This window comes from Microcebus murinus, chromosome 11 (assembly GCF_040939455.1).
Source record: "Microcebus murinus isolate Inina chromosome 11, M.murinus_Inina_mat1.0, whole genome shotgun sequence".
In the NCBI taxonomy this organism is placed as follows: Eukaryota; Metazoa; Chordata; class Mammalia; order Primates; family Cheirogaleidae; genus Microcebus; species Microcebus murinus.
This window is the reverse complement of record NC_134114.1, coordinates 45092175-45111489: the sequence shown is the minus strand read 5'-3', so window position 1 is coordinate 45111489 and position 19315 is coordinate 45092175. Positions and strand designations below refer to the sequence as shown.

The following is a 19315-nucleotide window of genomic DNA, read 5'->3' as shown; positions in this document are numbered from 1 at the left end:
GAGGATCGGTTTTCTCGCCTTTAGAGCTTCTAGAGGCTGCCCGCACTTCCCTGGCCCACGGTCCCTTTATCCATCTTCTAAGCCAGCAACTCACATCTCTCTGACCACAGCTGGGAAGGTTCTCAGCTTTTAAGGAATGAAGTGATTAGATGGGGCCACCTGGATAACAGAAGATACTCTCCCCATCTCGGAGTCTGTACCTTAATCGAATCTGCAAGTCCCTTTTACCATGCAAATTAACATCCAGTGTCTGGAGATTAGGGCATAGCCATCTTTTGGGGGGCCATTATTCTGCCTACCACAGGGGGAAAACTGGAATTTGGACCCTGGAATCAAACTCAGGTTTCATTTATTCCAGAATCCATGTTCTTTCCAGGACACAGCTCAAAACAGCAGCCATATTGAATGTTCTTGTTTTCTAGAGGCCAAGTCATGAATGGTGTCAAAGTTTAGTGCCGCTGTAGGCAGCATGAATTCCATTATCATCCTAAATTGAACTAAATGGTGCTGAAGTGGATTTCGTCTATTGCAATTCATTTTGCCTTCTCCTTAGACTCAGCAGAAACCAGCCCGTCTGTGCAACTGCAATGCCTTGTAATAACGCACGAACATCTAATTGTGGTTCCTGGTCATTATCTAATGTAACTAAAAAATAAGATAGAAACCAGGGAACATCTTTAAGATTTGGCAATGAGTTATTTATACTTTTGAGCAACTGCACTGAAGCAACATCAGTAAAAGAGCCTTGAACATACATTCGACTCCCTTGCAGGGAGCTTGATGACGACTCAGGTGCTGTGTTCACCAACTCACTCACAGTCCTGCCTCTACAGTGGCCAGGTGCCCCAGTCTGCAGAGATTGAGCCCCTAAATGGGGCCAAAACTCATCCCATGCTTCCTGAGTGCATTTAGAACTAGGTTTTATTTTCCAATCTGCAGTTCCAATCCCCAGCTGTAGGACTCCTCATTATCAGACATATTATTAATACCAACAGGAAAATGTGAACAGAGAAACATTTAGTCGGATTGAATTGTGTCCCCTCTCAATCCGAAAAATAATTGTTGAAATGCTAGCTCCCACTGCCTCATAATGTAAACTTATTTGGAAATGGGGTCCTTGAAGATGTAATTAGTTAAGATGAGGTCGTGCTGGAGCAGGGTGGGCCCTGAACACAGTACGACTGGTGTCCTTCAAGAGGAGAGAAGCACAGAGGGAGAAGATGACATTGTGGCCACAGAGGCAGAGATTGGCATGGGGCATCCTCGAGGCAAGGAAAACCAAAGAATACCAACAAACACAGAAGGTAGAAGAGACAAGGAAGGATTCTCTCCCGCAGGTTTCAGGAGAAACCAACCCTGCTGACACCTCCACTTTAGCACACAGTTTGTGGTGCTTTGTTAGGGAGGCCCTAGCAAACTGACACACCACCTTTCAGGATGTTGTTACATTTCTCACTCTAGAGAAAGTATATATTTCTGGAAAGGTAAATAAATATAAATTTAAAAATGATCAGAATGTGGCTCAAACATTGGAGATAGAGTCCCAGGGAATGAATGATTTTTGACTACAAGATGTTAAACCACATCATAGAAACTTTGCCAAACACAACTTATTATAAAGTTTTAGTTCAACATAATGGACATTTCCTAGTCTTTAAAGAAGTCTGAAAGGTCGAAGGCCTTTGCCACCCAAAATGCAGCTGACCTACACCAAAATCATAAGAATATTAATTATCTTCTTAATGTTGATAACTCACACCTAAAAATTCTCTTTCTAGTAATTTTAAGAAAATTTTAAGAGATGTACACAAGAAGTTATGCACCCTTAAGGATGTTCATCATGGTAAAATGTCCAAAGAGATAATAGTTAAATTATGATACATCCTTATGATGAATTTTTTATGCAGACGCTAAATACATATTTTAAGAGAATAGTTAACTGACATGGGAAAATGGTTAAATATAACACAGTGAATAAAAGGAAGGTGGGTGGCCTGATAAAAGGACACTAGTATGATCCCAGTTTTGGTAGTATGTGTTTCTGTCTACAGTATGGAAAAATTAAAGAAAATATAGCAAAATGTTAACTGGTTATCTCTGAGTAGTAAAATTGTAGGCAATTTCTATTTCCTTCCATATACTTGATTGTATTTTCAACTGTTTACCATGAGCATGCATTGCTTTTATAATGAGAAAAAAAATGCTATTAAAAAACAATTGTCCATGTAATTTGCTCAGAAGGTTTTTCTTTATGTTTTTTAGCCGCTGTTTCTAAATTATTTCAGAAAAACAAGGCTTTGGAGGAATTTTCTCCCTACTAATGTTTATGTTAGGTTATTTACATGATGGAAGGCATATGGAGACATTGGACTTCTTGTTTCAGCTCCAACGTATAAAGAACTTGGAAGTCATCACACCCATCCTCACAAGAAAAAGCTGGACAAACTGAACACCAATGATTTCTCTTGGACTCATCAGAGAACTGATGAGAGGGGAGACAGGCACATCCAGAGCCACAGTTGAGATCTACTTACTTACCTGAGCAGACGTGCTGGAGCTGTAAACTGGTAGGGTCACTTCTGGGGACCGCAGTCTCAGGGGAAGCCCTTTGTTTTGTCAGCATTACCTCTGGGAACCCCACCAGTTTCTCACAGTGAAGTTCAGAGAGATCCCCTCACGGCCCTGGCAGAGGACTGGGAAGAGTGATCCTTGGGAAATGCACCCAGAGCTTTCTCCATAATAAAGGCTTAAGCCCCTGCGGAAAGACTTTTACCCAGCTTTAGGCTTGTCCTAGAGCCCTGGGGGAAAGGCATTCCTCTCACTGCAGCCCTTTTCCCCCTTCTTGTCTGACCTGAGGGGCGCATGAAAGCTATTCAAGAAGAAACACCTATGAAGGTCTCAGGCCAGAGACTCAGGCCCACCAAGAGACTGGAGCTTTAATCATAAGATTAGAGGACACTCCTCTCCCACTGCCTCACCCACACCAGCAGGGCTGCAGGGTGACAGTGGCTGGCCGCTGAAAGAGCTGTGAGACGCAGGCACTGTCTGAGGACGGGTCCTTATGGAAGCCCACAGCCAAGAGGGGAAACAAAGACAAGGACACCAGAGGCATTTGAAGCCTCCCACACTAGTTACAAGGAACATTAAACAAAGCTCAACTCCTTGCCAGATTAACATAAATCCTCAGGCTAGAAGCCTATTTATCTCATGTTGTACCCAATACAACATGTCCAGCTTTCAACAAAAATTATAAACCAAATCAAACACAGATCAAAACCAGACTCAAACATGATGTTAGATTTATCTGTCAGGGAATTTAAAATAATTATGTTAAGGGCTAAAATGGAAAAAGTAGACAACAAGCAAGAAACAGATGGGTAATGCAAGCAGAGAGATGGAAATTCTAGGAACGGATCTAATGTAAATGCTGGAAAACAAAAACACTGTAACAGAAATAAACTGGAAAAAAAAAAAAAAGAAATCAGAAAATGGGCATGGTGGCTCACATCTGTAATCCCAGCACTTTGAGAGGCTGAGGCAAGAGGATTGCTTGAGGCCAGGAGTTTGAGACCAGCCTGGGCAACACAGTGAGACTCTGTCTCTACAAAAAATTTCAAAATGTGCCAGGTGTGGTGGTACACACCTGTAGCCCAGGTACTCGGGTGGTGGAGGTGGGAGGATCACTTAAGTCCAGGAGCTTGAGGTTGCAGTGAGGTATGATCAGGTCATCGTGTCAGGTTTTAGTCAGAAAATGTTGGTTCTTGACACGCTCACGGCCAAAGCATGACCAAACATGCCAAAGTAAGGCAAGCATGAAAATGAGGTTTATTGGGGAGAGAAAGATAGGATTATAGGGCAAGAGCAAGATGTAGGTTTACAAAGAATGGTACATACGCCACAGATGATGACCAGACTCATTGTCACAGCAAAGGGAGAGCAGAAGGAAGGGTGCAAAAAAGGGTTGGCTATGGTTTGTGTCTTGTTTTACAGTGTCCAGATAGGGACCTCCCTGTGGTTCAAACATCACCATAGAACCACTTTGATTGGACAGTTGGGAGCTGCAAGACCTGAGTCTTACTGCACACGTGGGTTCTAGGTCACATTCCAGACTTTGTGGTACCTGTGCTGCTTGGCCCGTGGACTGGAGAGTCCTCTGCATTCTTTTGCAACTGGCGTACCAAGTTCTGATTGGCAGATTTGTAGGGTATTCCCTCCTCCCCCAGGTATGGAGAATTAGAGTGGGGCAGGACCAAGATAGGGGCAACAGGACCCACTTTCATCCCTAGGATACCCGAAATCCCTATCTACCTAACAATTGCATTCCAGCCTGAGTGACAGAGCAAGACCCTGTCTCTAGGGGAAAAAAAAAAGTAAAATGATATAGGTCAGAAACTTGGATCTACAAAAAGAAAGTATGAGTGTCAGAGAAGGAATAAATGAAGGTACAACCAAATCTTTGATTTTTAAAAATTCTTTCTTTCTAGAGTGCAGTTGTGTAATCTTAGCTCACTGTAGCCATGAACTCCTGGGCTCAAGTGATCCTCCTTGCCTTGGCCTCCCAAAGTGCTGGGATTACAGGTGTGAGCTACTGCACCTGAACAGATTTCTTAAATTCTTATTTGATCCAAAAGATAATTGTTTAAAGTAATAGCAGCAACAGTGTTTTGGATGATTGCAACATATGAAAGTGAAGTGAGTGACAGTAATTTCATAAGGGATGGGAGGGAGGAAATGGGAACACTCTATTGTAATGTACCTGCACTACACATGAGGAACAGTGTTATTTGAAGGCAGATTTAGACTACTTAAAATGTATATTGTAAATTTAAGCAGCCATTAACTTTTTAAAAAAGGATATAACCAGCTATTGTCCCATAGTTTGCTTTCCTATAATTGCCAACTGATGGTTACATAGTTATAACTGATGGTCGTAAAGATTCTTAACTTTCTTAATTACTCCCATAGACAACATCAGCCTTGTGAAACCTAAGGCTACTTTTTGAGATATCTTCCAGGCCCTGTATTCTAGTGGATTCGCTGACCCACCCAGACCAGTGGTCCATACCAAGGAACTGACTCAACTGGTCTTGCGACCCCTACCCAGGACTGACTCAGCACAAGAAGACAATTTCTACACTCCTGTGATCCCAGGCAATCAGCAGACCCAATTGCCTAGCTATTTGCCCGCCAAACTATCTTAAAAAATTCTTTCTCCCCAATTTTCAAGAGGATGGATTTGAGAACTTCCTCCTGCCTCCTCACATGGTGCCTGCAATATTAAACTCTTTCTCTGCTGTAACTCTGCTCAGTGTATTGGCTTCCTCTTGAGTAGCAGGCAATGAACCTGCTGGGGCCCACGGGTGTAGGCCTCACCTTTCTGGACCCATTTCCTCATCTAGGACATGACTAGTTAGAATATCATCTCTCTCTAATTCCCTTAGTGTTCTGCAACTCTATTACTTAAGAAAAATTATTTCAAAAGTCTACCTTCTTCCTTTAGTCAAAGTCTATAAGGAAGAGCCTTTTGAAAGGTATAAAGAACCTTTTAAAATAATCAGTTCCCTAATTTATTATTTCAGTAAGTTTAGGTTCTCATATTTCCAAACTGTGAGTTGCATTTAGAAGGTTCATCCGGTACATATAATATTGAATTTGCTCACCTGTCAGCATGCCTCAATGCATTGTGTTGTAAAAACACACAAGACTAAAAGGAAAAGGCCATTTCATGGTATTGATTTCACTGCCAGAGACAGCACAGGACATGTGCCTTTCAATCCAAAAAAGAAATAACCAAGCTGCCTTTCCTTGCCTAAATAGAGTCACAATTAGTTTGTGATTACCTTCAGATCTATCAATAGACTTCCCTTCCCTGGCTGTCAATACATTTCTGAGTTCAGTGAACACTTTTACGAGCTACAGCTTTCCTGTCAATCAAAAAGTTTTGCTCCTCTAGATTATTGGTTAAGTTGCAGGGTTCATTAAAAAAAAAAAGAAAGAAAAAAGCCATTTGGGGGCTAACCTAGAGAGCATTGTGGAAATGACCTGTCCCTTTTGAAATGAGATGGTGATCTTACTTCAGGTTAAAGCTATTGAGAAAAACTATTAATCCAAGCTCATTTGCAAGTCTAATCACAGTCTCATCTCTGGACTTTCCTAACCTAACCCCTTAAAATAAAAATCCCCAACAAGCAGAATTCTAGCCAAAAGGCCTATTTCCCACTTTACAACCATCTGCCTAGTGGCAGACAGACAGAAATGCTTTCAGCCTACCTGGAGCCATACCTGCTCGAGCAAGTACTTGCATGCTATTTTTGCTCCACTGGGAAATGACAGTGGCATTGTAATCAAGTGCAGGCTCAGCTACTTGCCCCTTGCAAAAGCAGATAGCAAGGAGGAGGTGTAGTAGAAGAAAATTGACTTGAGCTAGCCATGGAGAAATGCCTAAGGCTCATGCCTCAAAGAAACCATTTCAAAGTCTTAGTCTGAGGGTAGGAGTTTTAAAAGGGCAGGAGTGGCAAGGAGGTGCTGGTCAGTTGACTTGCCCTAATGATTATCTTGAATGGTTGTTCCACCTGGTGAATGGGCAGGCCATCTGCAGGGCTGTTTGTAGATTAACTGCAGCCTTGAGGTCATCTTCTGGTGGGGGTCTGGATTGTTTCAAGACTCAATCTCTGGAATTTCTAAACAAGCACATAATTAGATAGGGGAAACTTGTGCAGGGGAGTGCTTGGTAGAAAAGAGGGTAAAGGTCAGTATTTCATAACAAGAAATGGGCAGGACATTTCCAAACAGGGCACTGAAAAACAGGGCAGTGGTTACAACTCCCCACTGTCATCATGAAAATCAATGTTTCACCTTGAAGGAAAAAGGGTCAGATCACCAGACATCAATACTTTCTTTCCTATATTAGACTGTTCTTCAAAACACACTTAGTTAAATAAATTCCAACATACAGACCCTGATGGGTTGGATGCAGGCATTAGCTGGAACAAAGAGCAAAATCTTGCTTGTTAAAGGTCTTTAGCCAATCAGGGACTCTTCACTTGTACGGTAAGAATTCAAGAGAAACTATAGTCACTCACTCTCAGTTATGAATTTTATCCAGGTGTTTCTGCCTACAAAGAGTCCCTCAGACCAAGAGTCCAATTGCCCAGAAGTAAGAACAGAGAAACTCCAACCAGTGGCTACAGCCCTTTTCCAGGGTATGAAAGTATTCACCTCAAGGACTCTAAAGCTCAATTTCAGACAAACAGCATGGAGCTGTGGAAAAAGTCCACGTTCTACTGCCAGATGAACAGCTGTTCACCACTTCATGGGACACCAAGTTCCGTATAATTGGGATTAGTTTGGGACAGAGTGCAGTTTCTTCTTAAGGGGTAAAATGTGACTTTAAACCACTTTTTCAGCAGATGTCATAGTCCTACTGAGATACCAAGATCAAAGTGTCACATTTTAGGAGGTGACTATTTTTTCTCTCCTCACTTTGCCAGATGATAATATACTGCTTCTCACCCTAAACCAGACTCAAAGAAAATGCTCTAGAGCCTGGCGCCTTGCTGCCTTTTAGGCTCAGCCCAAATACAAGTCCTACTACACTAAAAAGATAAAAGTATTGCTGCGTATTTGCCTCTTTGCTGACAGTTTCCAAATCCAAAAACGGTGCTTTGGTAATGGGAAAGGCAGTGTTTACTTTCATTTTTAGTGGTGTGTGAGTCCAGATTATATTGGTTTTCACAAAGAACTACATAACTTAAAAACGAGAGAGAGAGAGGGAGAGCACATAAAAGCGTGCACATGCACAAACACAAACTCTTGGAGAAATGATTCTTGGCTAAAAGCTGTGCCATAACACACAGGAGTTTATGAGACTTAAGGTAGATAAAATTTGTACCAGGTTTAATATGCCTTTTTCATAGCTCGGCCATGCTATTTTTATAGGGTCAAACAAAACTGCAGCACTTGTAAATGAATAGGCAAGCTGGTGGTGGTAAAAATTGTGACTCAGGTAAAAAATGAAACAAAAACCGCAGAAACTTCTGGGCTGTAATATTCTTTCAAAACTTATCCTTACAATGGAGAAGCTGGTACTGCCTTAACCATCACAGCATCCTAATAGAGACCGCTTGACACAATGTGCCTTCTGACGTGATGTCACATAAAGTATACATTACCAACGCAGTTGTTGCCAAAAATGTTCATCTGAATCAAACTATGAGGAAATAATCAGAAAAAATTCCACAATAAGGAACATCCTACAGGATAACTGCTTTGGATTCTTCAAAAAGGCCAAAGACATGAAAAAAGGACTAGTCTAGATTTAAAAACTAAGCAGCCGAATGTAACATATAAACAAATGGATTCTGGATCAAAAAACAAATGGGCATCGTATAAGACATCTTTAGGGTAGTTGGGAAAATTGGGATATAAGGTGTTTATTAGAAATTATTAATGTTAACTTTCTTGGGCATTTACGGAATTAGCGGATATGTAGAGGAATAACATTCTTAGATGTATGCTAAAGTATTTTGGGATGAATGTTATAACTTTTGTAGCATTTGTACTTTATTTTCAAATGGTTCAGCAAAAGTAAGTGCAAATACTGTATGTGTGTGTCTATGTATATATACCTGTATACACACACATATATGGAGGAAGTTAATGTGGCAAAATGCTTACATTTAGATGAAGGGTATACTGTGGTTCATTATATTATTCAATGCTTTTGTAGATAATTTTTTTTTTCCTAAAATTTAGGGGAAGAACAGTATTTGTGTTCTCATGACATGCATCTTGTCTTCCCTTCATTACCTCTCCTACAATTTACCAATTTCTACTCACTTGAGGTTTATAAGGTTTGGCAAAACAGAAGAAAAGGCCCTTAGTAGGTGAGCCTTATGTTTTAATTCATGGGAATAGAAATTGAGTTGTGAGGCTACAGAAATCCAGCATTTTCAAAATCTCACTGATTATTTTATGTTAGAGTGATTTCAAATAGCTGTGAGTCTGGAGTCAGAGAGCTGTCCAGTTACATATATTGCTGTTTCCTTTTAAATAAGCTCGCCAAACTGTGCTGTTTGAGAGTAGTTTTCAAATGGCTATCAAATGACACAGTGACCACATCGTTTTCTGTACATGAGCTTCTTGCCCTGCATGCCTGCTGCCTCCCAATGTGCACTCCATCGGAATGCCTGTCTTCTTATGTCACGTTGGCAACGTTTGTGCTCCTCCTACTGAATTGTAAAACTTCATGAAGGGAGGTATCCTGTTCTAACCCCAGAATGTAGCACAGCACCATGGCACCAAACAGCAACTCAACAAATACTAGGTGAATAAAGAAATAGGTAAAATAAAGGCCTAAAGTGAAGATTTCTCAAGAGAACAAGCGAGTATTTTGGCATGACTTGTGGTGGGAGGGAGGGGGGAGGCAGGAGGAGAAGAGAGACCAATTTATAATAAAACTTTAAAATGTTATTGTTGATCCCATGGGCCTTTGTCAGAGGGTTGGGAGAAGTCTCTGGAATATAAAATAAATAGAAAAGAGTATGTTTTTGAACTAGAAACGATCATTACCTTGTATTAGGAGCCACAGTTCAACCAGAGCCCCGGCTTGTCCTAAACTTAGTATGTTTACTATAACATTGTTAATGAATAGAATTCTGTAAATCAATAATTACATTTTATGTCAATTGAGCACTTAAAAATTCAAGATATATAAATTTTTATTTTTTTCCTCATCTTAGAGTCCAAAGGCAAACATGAATTATTTTTGAGCTATTTGTGGAGCCTATGAGTTTAACCTATGAGTTAAAACAATTATTCAAACTCTTGCCCTAAGATTTTACTTTTTTTTGCCAGGTAGCTATTTTGGTAATATTTGCTATGGCACCATAATGAAATCTGTCAGGAATTAGAAAGATGGGTATTTTACTATAACGGAAAAACTGGAGCACATTTGAGAATATCTGATAACATTAATGGGGTTAGTGCTTCAAATGAGTCAACAGAAATTCTTCTTAGATCAGTCTTGAAGACTGAAAATAATGATAAGCCATCGTATAAAAGAAAACTCCCTTTTATAATGCAGTGGGCAATTTTTAAGGACTTATTTTTTTGTGTGAGGCAAGAAAAATAATCAGACAAATTGGTCAAAGGTGAGGTATCTTTGGAAAATTTAATTTGGACCATATTTTCTTCCTCTTGCTGAAAACATCAAATATCCCAATACATTTTGGGTTCCACAGCTTACAAAGGGGCAGTGGGTTTCCCGCAGTTACATACCGTATCCAACTTTCTATAGAAAGATAAGACATTTTCCAACCTTGCTTCTGCGTATTTCTAAAAAATTCTTTAAAGGTTCCTTACAATAAATGCGAAGTAAAACAAAGTAAGGCTTTATATTCTCCTTTTCCCCTTTTTATGTACTGCGTGTTGGAGGAATAAGGAAGGAAGACTAGTTACGTCAGTGTTGGTACCCCGGGGATGGCTGCTGGGTCCTCCGAGGTGCACCCATATCACTGAAGCCCAGACGCACCCCTGCACTGAGGAACCTGAGAGGGACAAGTGCAGCCATGAGGGACTGTCACAGCACAAGTGGGACTGGGGACTGCCCGGTTCTTCTCGGTGCTCACAGGGCTGCTGGCTTTCAGGAATAACAAAGGAACTAGGACCAAATCATGACCAGAGGTCTCCCACCTGGTACAGCAGTACCACAGGTTCATTTTTGTGGGCTTACAATGTACGTTTACAGACTGAATAAATTTACTGGAAACATAACAAGAGAAAAATGCCTTTACTAATTCCTGTATCAAATTACTAGAATGAAAATAAAAGGTTTTGTCTGATAAAACACATTTTCTATGTCAAATGAAAACAACTCCCTTGCAAGATAATCTTAGTAATATATATGTTACTATATATTTTCTCATGGTGCACAAATTTATTTAATTGTATCAGCTGAACAGCTTTGTCATTTTTCATACTTGTAGTTTTGTTAGTTTAAAAAAGGGATAAGGCAGCCAAATCTAACTAATTTTGGTTGCAGAAAAACATCTCAGACATTAGCCTTCATCTTCTTGAGTGTTAAGAGTACATGATGAAAAGGTAATCAAACAGTTTCTTCTCTTAACAGGAAACTAAGCAGCTATTATCATCAAATGTACCTCTAGTAAACACAGGGCCCCCTCATAAATATAAAATTAAATTCTTTTGAGGAATAGGTTTGTGATTTTAGTTATGTAGGATTTACATTTATTTTTTATGTTTTATAGTAAAAAATGTGTGGTCTTCACTTCACATCTTCATTTTCATAGGCTAGTGATTTCTTTATCTCAGCAGGCTCTCACATACAAATGGCAGGCTGGGGATTCGGCTTGTTTCAGAAAGGGGAGGCAGCCACATGGCATGTGCTCTTAGAATCCTTGCAAAAACTCCTGTAGCTGGGTGACAATCTCTGTGTCCACCGTCTCCATGAGGGACTGGAAGCCTTGTTCTCCCAGTAGCTCCTGCTGCGCCTTGAGCTTCTCGTAGACGAACTGCTGCAGTGACACCGTGTGCACAGGGTCCTTCAGTGCCAGCTGTCGGAAACAGAAAGGAGCCAAACTGTGTCAGAGAACCAAAACAAGTTCATCTTACAGTGACTTACTAAAGTTCTTTGAAATCTCTTCCCTAGTAATAAAAATTGCTTCGGCTTCCCTTCTTACAGGGATTCTAAAATGGTCTCATAGTGAAAAAATTTGTCAAAAGAAAATTTCACTCAATTAGTCTATCCTCAGATCCTGAGGGCCCTTTGAACAAGCTTTCTGATTAGCTCAGTTTCTCAAGAGCTTAAGATTCATCCATTTAAAGCATCAAACCCTGATAGAAAGCACCCTAAAAGGAACAGAACATGCTGAAGAGCATTGAAACACATTGTCCTGATTCTCCTTAGGAAGATCAGGTATACTAGCGCGGCGGGGTACCCTCAGGATGGAGAGAGAAGACACTGTTTGCCTACCCTGATAAGCTATGGTATTTAAATTCATGTAAATGCTTCTACTGAAACACAGGAAAAAAGTTAAAAATTTAAAAATAAATATAAAGAAAAATAGATAGATAATTTAAAAAAATTTACTCCTCCTCCCCTATCGGGATATTTGGAAAACAAAAAAGTACAATTACATAAAATGTAACCCATAATTTTACTCCCTAAAGATAATACTAATAACAGAAAATATTTTGCTTGCTTTTAGTTTTCTATGCCTGTGGTATGCTCAGACATACATGTATACACAATTAGTACTGCTCTTTGCATTTATATTATCACAAAAATTCTATTCTAACATACTTTAAGAGTTCTGAATCTATTATAATTTTTGTTACAGGCATGTCAATGTGATCATAGTATAGTTTAAATACAATATGAAATATGATTTTGCTGAGCAGTCTATCACAAACATCATTCCATATTACTATGTATGCAGCCTTTCCTCTGCATTTCAGTTTATGTTCTTAGGATAGCTTTCTCTATCAATTTCAGAAGAATTACTCGATTAAATAATGGGCATAGGCAATTTTATGGCTCCTGATACACATTATCAAGTTGTTTTCCTGATGGTTTGTACCTTCCTGATGGTTTGCACCAACTTAAAAGGTATATACGTTTTTGGGTTCTGACACTGTTCTTACCACTGGTGTTATCATTATTTAAATGCTTTATAATTTAACAATTGAAAAATAATACACCATTGCTGTAAGCTGCACATTGATCTCATTATCAATAAAACCGAACATCTGCAAGGCTTTAAGTAAAATGCATGCATTTTGTCTGATATGGCTGCATGGAAATCCTTCTCTTTATTAGTACTCAATTTTGTTATTGATAGATGAAGTAGCTAAATTACAATCACATCTACTATTTGAGCAATATAACTAGATTTAAAAATAAAGACAACAAATGGAAAAGGCAACTGATAGGGAGAGATACAACTGGCATGAAATTAAACCCTATATATGACCATTCCAGGAGCACATGATAAATCCAAGGCAAGGTAAATTTCAATACTAGTTTCAATGGAAGACAGGAGAAAGCACACCAAGAACTAACTGCAGACACAAAGGCCTGTCTCTACAAGTCTGAAGATATCATTCCATAAAATGCATAGAAATTGAAGGTGAACGTTTAAAATATTTGCTCTCTTAAGCAACATGCAACAATGTTCAATATTATTTTAATTACTAAGACTCCAAAGGCAAATACAGCAACAAAAATAAATGGGGCTTGATTAAATTAAAAAGCCTCTTTACAGGAGAGGAAAAAAGTCCACAGGGTAAACAGACAACCTACAGAATGGGAGAAGATTCTTGCAAACTACATATCCGATAAAGGGCTAATATCCAGAATCTACAAAGAACTCAAACAAATCAGCAAGAAAAAAAATAAACAACACCATTAAAAAGTGGGCAAAAGACATGAGCAGAAGTTTTTCAAAAGAAGATAGACAAATGGCCAACAAACATATGAAGAAATGCTCAACATCATTAATCATCAGGGAATGCAAATTAAAACCACAATGAGCTATCACCATACCCGTGTGTATACATACACACACACACACACACACACACACACACACACACCATGGAGTACTACTCAGCCATAAAATGGAATGAAATAATGTCTTTTGCAGCAACTTGGATGGAACTGGAGACCATTATTTTAAGTAAAGTATCTCAGGAATGGAAAAACAAACACTACGTGTACTTGCTAATAACTGGGAGCTAACTGATAGGCACAAAGTGATGTAAAGGTCATGGGAAATCAAGAAGTGCGGGCGTGGGGGGGAGGAGGAGAGGTATAAGAATCTACCTGTCAGGTACAATGAACACTATTCGGGTGATAGGCTCACTAAAAGCCCTGACTTAAGAGTTATAAAAGGTACCCATGTAACAAAAACATTTGTACCCTCTTAATATTTTGAAATTAAAAAAAGAAATAGATTTCTTACCAATGAGGAAGATGTGGAGTTTGTTGAAACATAGTAAATTGTCTGTAACTAAAACTGTCTGCTACAATATGAGTGAAAAGCACCTGAGTTTAAAATTGCTGTTCATCAAGTCCCTCCAACTATATAGGAATGAAGCTTAATAGCATCGCTTAAATGCTCTGGTTCAATTTACTGTAAGAAACTATAAACAGTTAACTTATCAGATCTCCATACTTTAATTTCCAAAAGATTTATAAAAAGTATCACCATACTAAAATCCACCAGATATAGCAGTACATCAGTATTACATAAAACAAGAATGTAGTGATCAGTCATATGAAAATCAAAAGCATTAATTTCTTTTAGGAAGACAGCTGTGGAGGGAAGAAGGACTCTGCAATTTATACCTTTAAAAGATCTTTTAAAAAAGCAAATTTTTTTAAAGCCAAAACACCTGTTAGCAAATAACTGTCTCTTTTGGCTTGCGGTACACATTCATTAATCATAGCTACTAACACCTTCTTTGAAAAAATATTATGTGAAATCAGTTGGTCAAAGATTTTTAGAAAAGAATCATTCCTGCACATCCACTACAAATCTGGATTCATTTATTTCAATCTAATAGTGCCTATAGTCGTCAGAATTAAGAGACACTCAAGTCACTGATAGCATTTTCAAAGAACTATTACCTTTATACAAATAATGACCATCTAACTTATGATAACCTTAATCACCCAATTTCATATGAGAAAATACAAAATTCCTACTAGGTTTACCAGGTAGTATGTTCTTGAGAAAATAATTCGTTTTCTAATGTAATAAATAAATTCTAAAGCTGGCAATGGAGCAAATATACTGCAAAGGTAGATGTGATGGAGACTTTCGCTTTCAAAATAATAGAGTCAAATATTTTTTTCTAATTCTTCCCACTAAGTACAACTAAGAACTCTGGACATTATACATAAAACAAACATAAGACTCCAAAGGTGGGGAGAAGGGGGCAAAAGGACTAGAGACTCAGCTTCTAGGGAACAATACAGTGGTGAATTCCCTGGCTCTTTCCTTGCCTACCATGCCCCAGACTTGGAGCTAAAGAAGCCAGCAACCAGGAAAAGGACAGCCTGGCAAGACAGAAAACTTGTAGGCAATAATTGGTCTACGTTAGCCAAATATCACAGAAAAAACTGCAGTTTTTCAACCCATCCCTCAACAATATCAGTGGAGACCACGGGGGAGCCTGGACTCCCTCCACTCTTCCCTAGGCAGGTATCAGTGGGGCTTAGCGGGGAACTTGGCCTCAGACACTCACCCAGCAAAAAAAAGGTGGCACCCTCATTTCCCTGCCAGAGCAGTGTCAGGAGAAGCTGGCTAAAACAGAAGACTTAAATAAGATTCAGTTTTACGACAATACCAAAAATGTCCAACTTTCAACAGAAAAATCATTCAAAATACCACAAATGGGGGCAAAGCAGGAGGGAAGTAGGTTTAAGTATAAAAGGGCAACATGAGGGATTCTTGTGATGGAAATGCTTTCTGTACCTTGACTCCTATCAATGCTAATATTGTGGTTGTGGTATCGTTGTAATATATAGTTTTGCATGATGTTGTCGGGAGAAATTGAGTAAAGAGTACATGTGATCTCTCAGCATTATTTCTTATAATTGCATGTGAAACTACAATCATCTCAAAATAAAACACTTAATTAAACAAATTAAATGTGGAGTCTCCTGAATCATACATGCACTAACAACCACTGTGATATCAGAGGTACCTACCTGACTCTTGAATATAATAAGTCCTCACTTAATGTCAATAGATTCTTGGAAACTACGACTTTTAAGTGAAATGACATATAACAAAACCAATTTTTTTTTTTTTTACCTCACCAATATTGTAATGAAACAATGTGATTCAAGGACTTGCTATACTCTTTTTTGCTTAAAGTTGCAGTTTCTAAGGACCTATCAACGTCAAGTGAGCATTTAACTATTTGGAACTTGGAACAGGAGAGAATATAAATCTGCTTATCTCGTGGCTAAATGTGCACTAGATCAGCAAATTGGGGGATCAGATTCTTAAGATTCATATTATATAGCACCCCAAAATGATACTATGACTTTTATATTACTTCCAGCTTCCTCAAAATTCCACCTAACAACAAAACCCTATCATTCCTATCTCAATTTTCATTCTATTTCTGACAGGGACACCTAGGAATGTTTGGCCTTTCTATAAGTACTAAGTTTCTTCCCTTTTCACAGACACTTTTTACATTGCTCTTGTATCCTACAACCTTTGCTGTGGTTGTTCATTAGTTCTAATATAATCTTTGGGTTAACTCCTTAGTATTTCCTATAAATAGGTTCATGTCGTCTGTAAATAAAGACATGTTTACTTCTTCCTTTCCAATTTGGATGCCTTTTACTTAGTGTTCTCAACTGACTGCACAGTTCAGAACCTCCGGTACTACAACAGAAAAGGCAAGAGTGGACATTCTTGTTCCCAAACTTAAAAAGAAAGCATTCAGTCTTTTACCATTAAATACAATATTCGTTGTAGGTTCTTGGCAGATGTCCTGTGCATGCCTGGATAAGGAAGTTCCCTAAGAGTTTTTGTCATGAATGAGTACAGGATTTTGTCAAAATTTTTTTTCTTCATCTGTTGCAATGATCATGTAGTTGTATTCTTTATTTTGTTAATACAGTGTACTACATTGGTTTTTAGATGTTAAACCGATCTTGCAATCCTGGGATAAATCCTACTTGGTCATGACGTATAATCATTTTTTTTTTATGTTGTTTGATTCAGTTTGTTGGTATTTTATTGGAGATGTTTGAATCTATATTCTTGAAGCATAATGGTCTGTAGTTTTCCTTCCTTGTGAAGTGTTGGGCTTTGGTATCAGGGTGATGCTAGCTTCACAGAATGAATAAGGAAAGGTTTCATCCTCCTTTAGTTTTTGGAAGAATTGTAGAATACTGATATTAACTCTTTGAAGGCTTGGTAGAAATTCACAATTGAAGTCATTTGTGTCTGGGCTTTTCTTTGTGGGAAGATTTTTTTTTTTTTTTACCTGGTTTCAAAGTTTTCTAGTGTGGGAAGATTTTTAATTACTAATATAATTTTTTTTTTTACTTGTTAAAAGTCTATTTAGAGTTTCCATTTCTTTTTGAGTCAGTTTTGGTGTTCCACTTTGAGAAACAACTTATATTTCCATCATCCCTTGAGGATAAATTATATAAATTTATCACTTAGGATGTTCTATAAGTATTCTCTCAATTATAGGATGTTGGCTAATCAAAGACTCAGCAAACAAAACTTCTAGTATGTTCCTTCTAGACTTATTAAAAAATTTCAAGAGCTATAATAATATTTTAGTTATTCTTAATAAAGTTATTTAACTATTCCCCCACACCATTGACCTTTTCTGAATTTTATATAATTATAACGTTATAGACTGAATTGTGTCCCCACCCCAGACCCCCAAATTCATTTGTTGAACTCCTAACCCACGATGTGATTGTATTTGGAAATATGGTCTGAAGGTTAAATGAGGCCAAAAGGGTAGGGCCCTAATCCAATATGACTGATGCACTTATGAGAGAGAAACATCAGGGACGTAGGCACACAGAGAAAAGGCCATGTGAGGATATTGCAAGAAGGTGGCCATCTGCAAGCTAAGGAGAGAAACCACAGGAGAAACCAACCCTGCTAACACCTTGATTGTGGACTTCCAGCCTCCAGAACTGTGAGAAATAAATTTCTGTTGTTTAAAGCCACCCAGTCTGTGATATTTTGTTATGGTAGCCCTAGCAGACTAATGCATGTAGCATGTAGCACAATGATTAGGGCTATATGTATACTCCAGAAACAGGTAAATATTAATACATAATTTTACACAAGAGGATGGGAAACATACAGTAAACAACGTTTTTCAATAAGCTTACTAATTTGATGGGATTTGGGGGGTAATACATACAATTTATGCCACACGGAACTATCCAAAATTATGCCTGTTTTCTCCTGATCTTAACATGCAATGAGAAAACTTATTATTTTGAGGGTTTAGTTTGTTCTCTTGTGACCATATATATGTTAAGAATATACCAATGACTGTTGAGTATATGTATGTCATCAGGGCAAAAGGATAAGAATTATTTATCCGTTTCAAACTACATTGTACTTCACCCCTCAACTCAGAAGCTGCTATGTCTTAGGAGATGAGATGTACTGCATATGTAATTTTTAAAAGTCTTGGGGATTTTACATCCCCTCTTCCAACACACTATATGATATCAGAGAGTGCCCCAGTTTTCCCTCCTAGTGTTTTAAAGATGCTGAAAAAGGTTAATTCCATCATGTAAAAAGAAACAACAATCCTTTGTAACTGAGTATTCATCTCCATCATCTTTTTTACCATTTTGCCACTTTTTGAGTATGGTGTTCCCTTTCACTGAGAAACTAAATGTAGCTCCGTATTACTTCTAGGGTCTGTTAAAATATATCAAGTCCAGCATTGTGGCTAAAGTTTTCTCTTCCACCATAATGTATCATCAAATAACACATACATGCATCATTTGTAGGTACACTAATCGCAGGAAAACAGAACAGAAGCCAACCTTTAATTCACTTCAGGTTAAATTCTTCTAGTCTTCTTCACAGACAGCAACAGGTCACAATCCAGAGATCTCAGTAACCTGGCAAACCGCAACCACCAAGAATATATTGGGGTGAGGGAGGTGGTTTACAGGGAATTAACTTCCAAAGGTCTGTGAACAATCAAAATGGTTTGGCACCCACATGCCCAAATTCAATCAAATTATTCATAGGAGAATTTGGTCAAAAAAATAAGAAATTGTTTATTTTTATTTTCCATACATTTATAACAAGTATGATTATCTTAGATTTGTTTAAATGCATAAATTCAACAGGGATAAAAACCTGCTACAAACCAAAACAAAGGCAGCCGTACCGAGGCTCAGTTCACAATCTGGCATTAATGGGAAGAGACAGAAAACCATTACAAATGGACTTAGACTAAATGCAACATGTAGTACTCTGGATTGCATCCTGGAACTAAGAGTATTAGTGGAAATACTGGTGAAATAAAAATAAAAGTCTGGAGTTAGTTAATAGTAATGTGCCAATGTTGGTTTCTTAGTTTTGATAAATGTACTATGCACATAAGATGTTAACATTAGGAGAAACTAGGTGAGGGGCACATGGAACTCTCTGTATTACCTTACCTTTGTTACTTTTCTGTAAAACTAAAACTACTCCAAATTAAAAAGGTTATTCTAAAAAATGGTCTCAGGAATTATAAAAGTACATGCCTCTGTGGCCATTTATTATGG

At 38.3% G+C, this 19315-nt stretch overlaps 1 protein-coding gene across 1 annotated transcript in view; it reads right to left on the bottom strand.

Moving 5' to 3' along the window:
* Positions 1-10725: 10725 nt before the first annotated feature.
* Positions 10726-19315, bottom strand: part of IPO11 (importin 11) — a 197985-nt gene continuing 189395 nt past the window's right edge. The window contains exon 31 of the mRNA XM_012784031.3: positions 10726-11573. Coding sequence (XP_012639485.1) covers positions 11409-11573 — 165 coding nt within the window. The 3' untranslated portion in view covers positions 10726-11408. The remainder of the gene's footprint in view (positions 11574-19315) is intronic.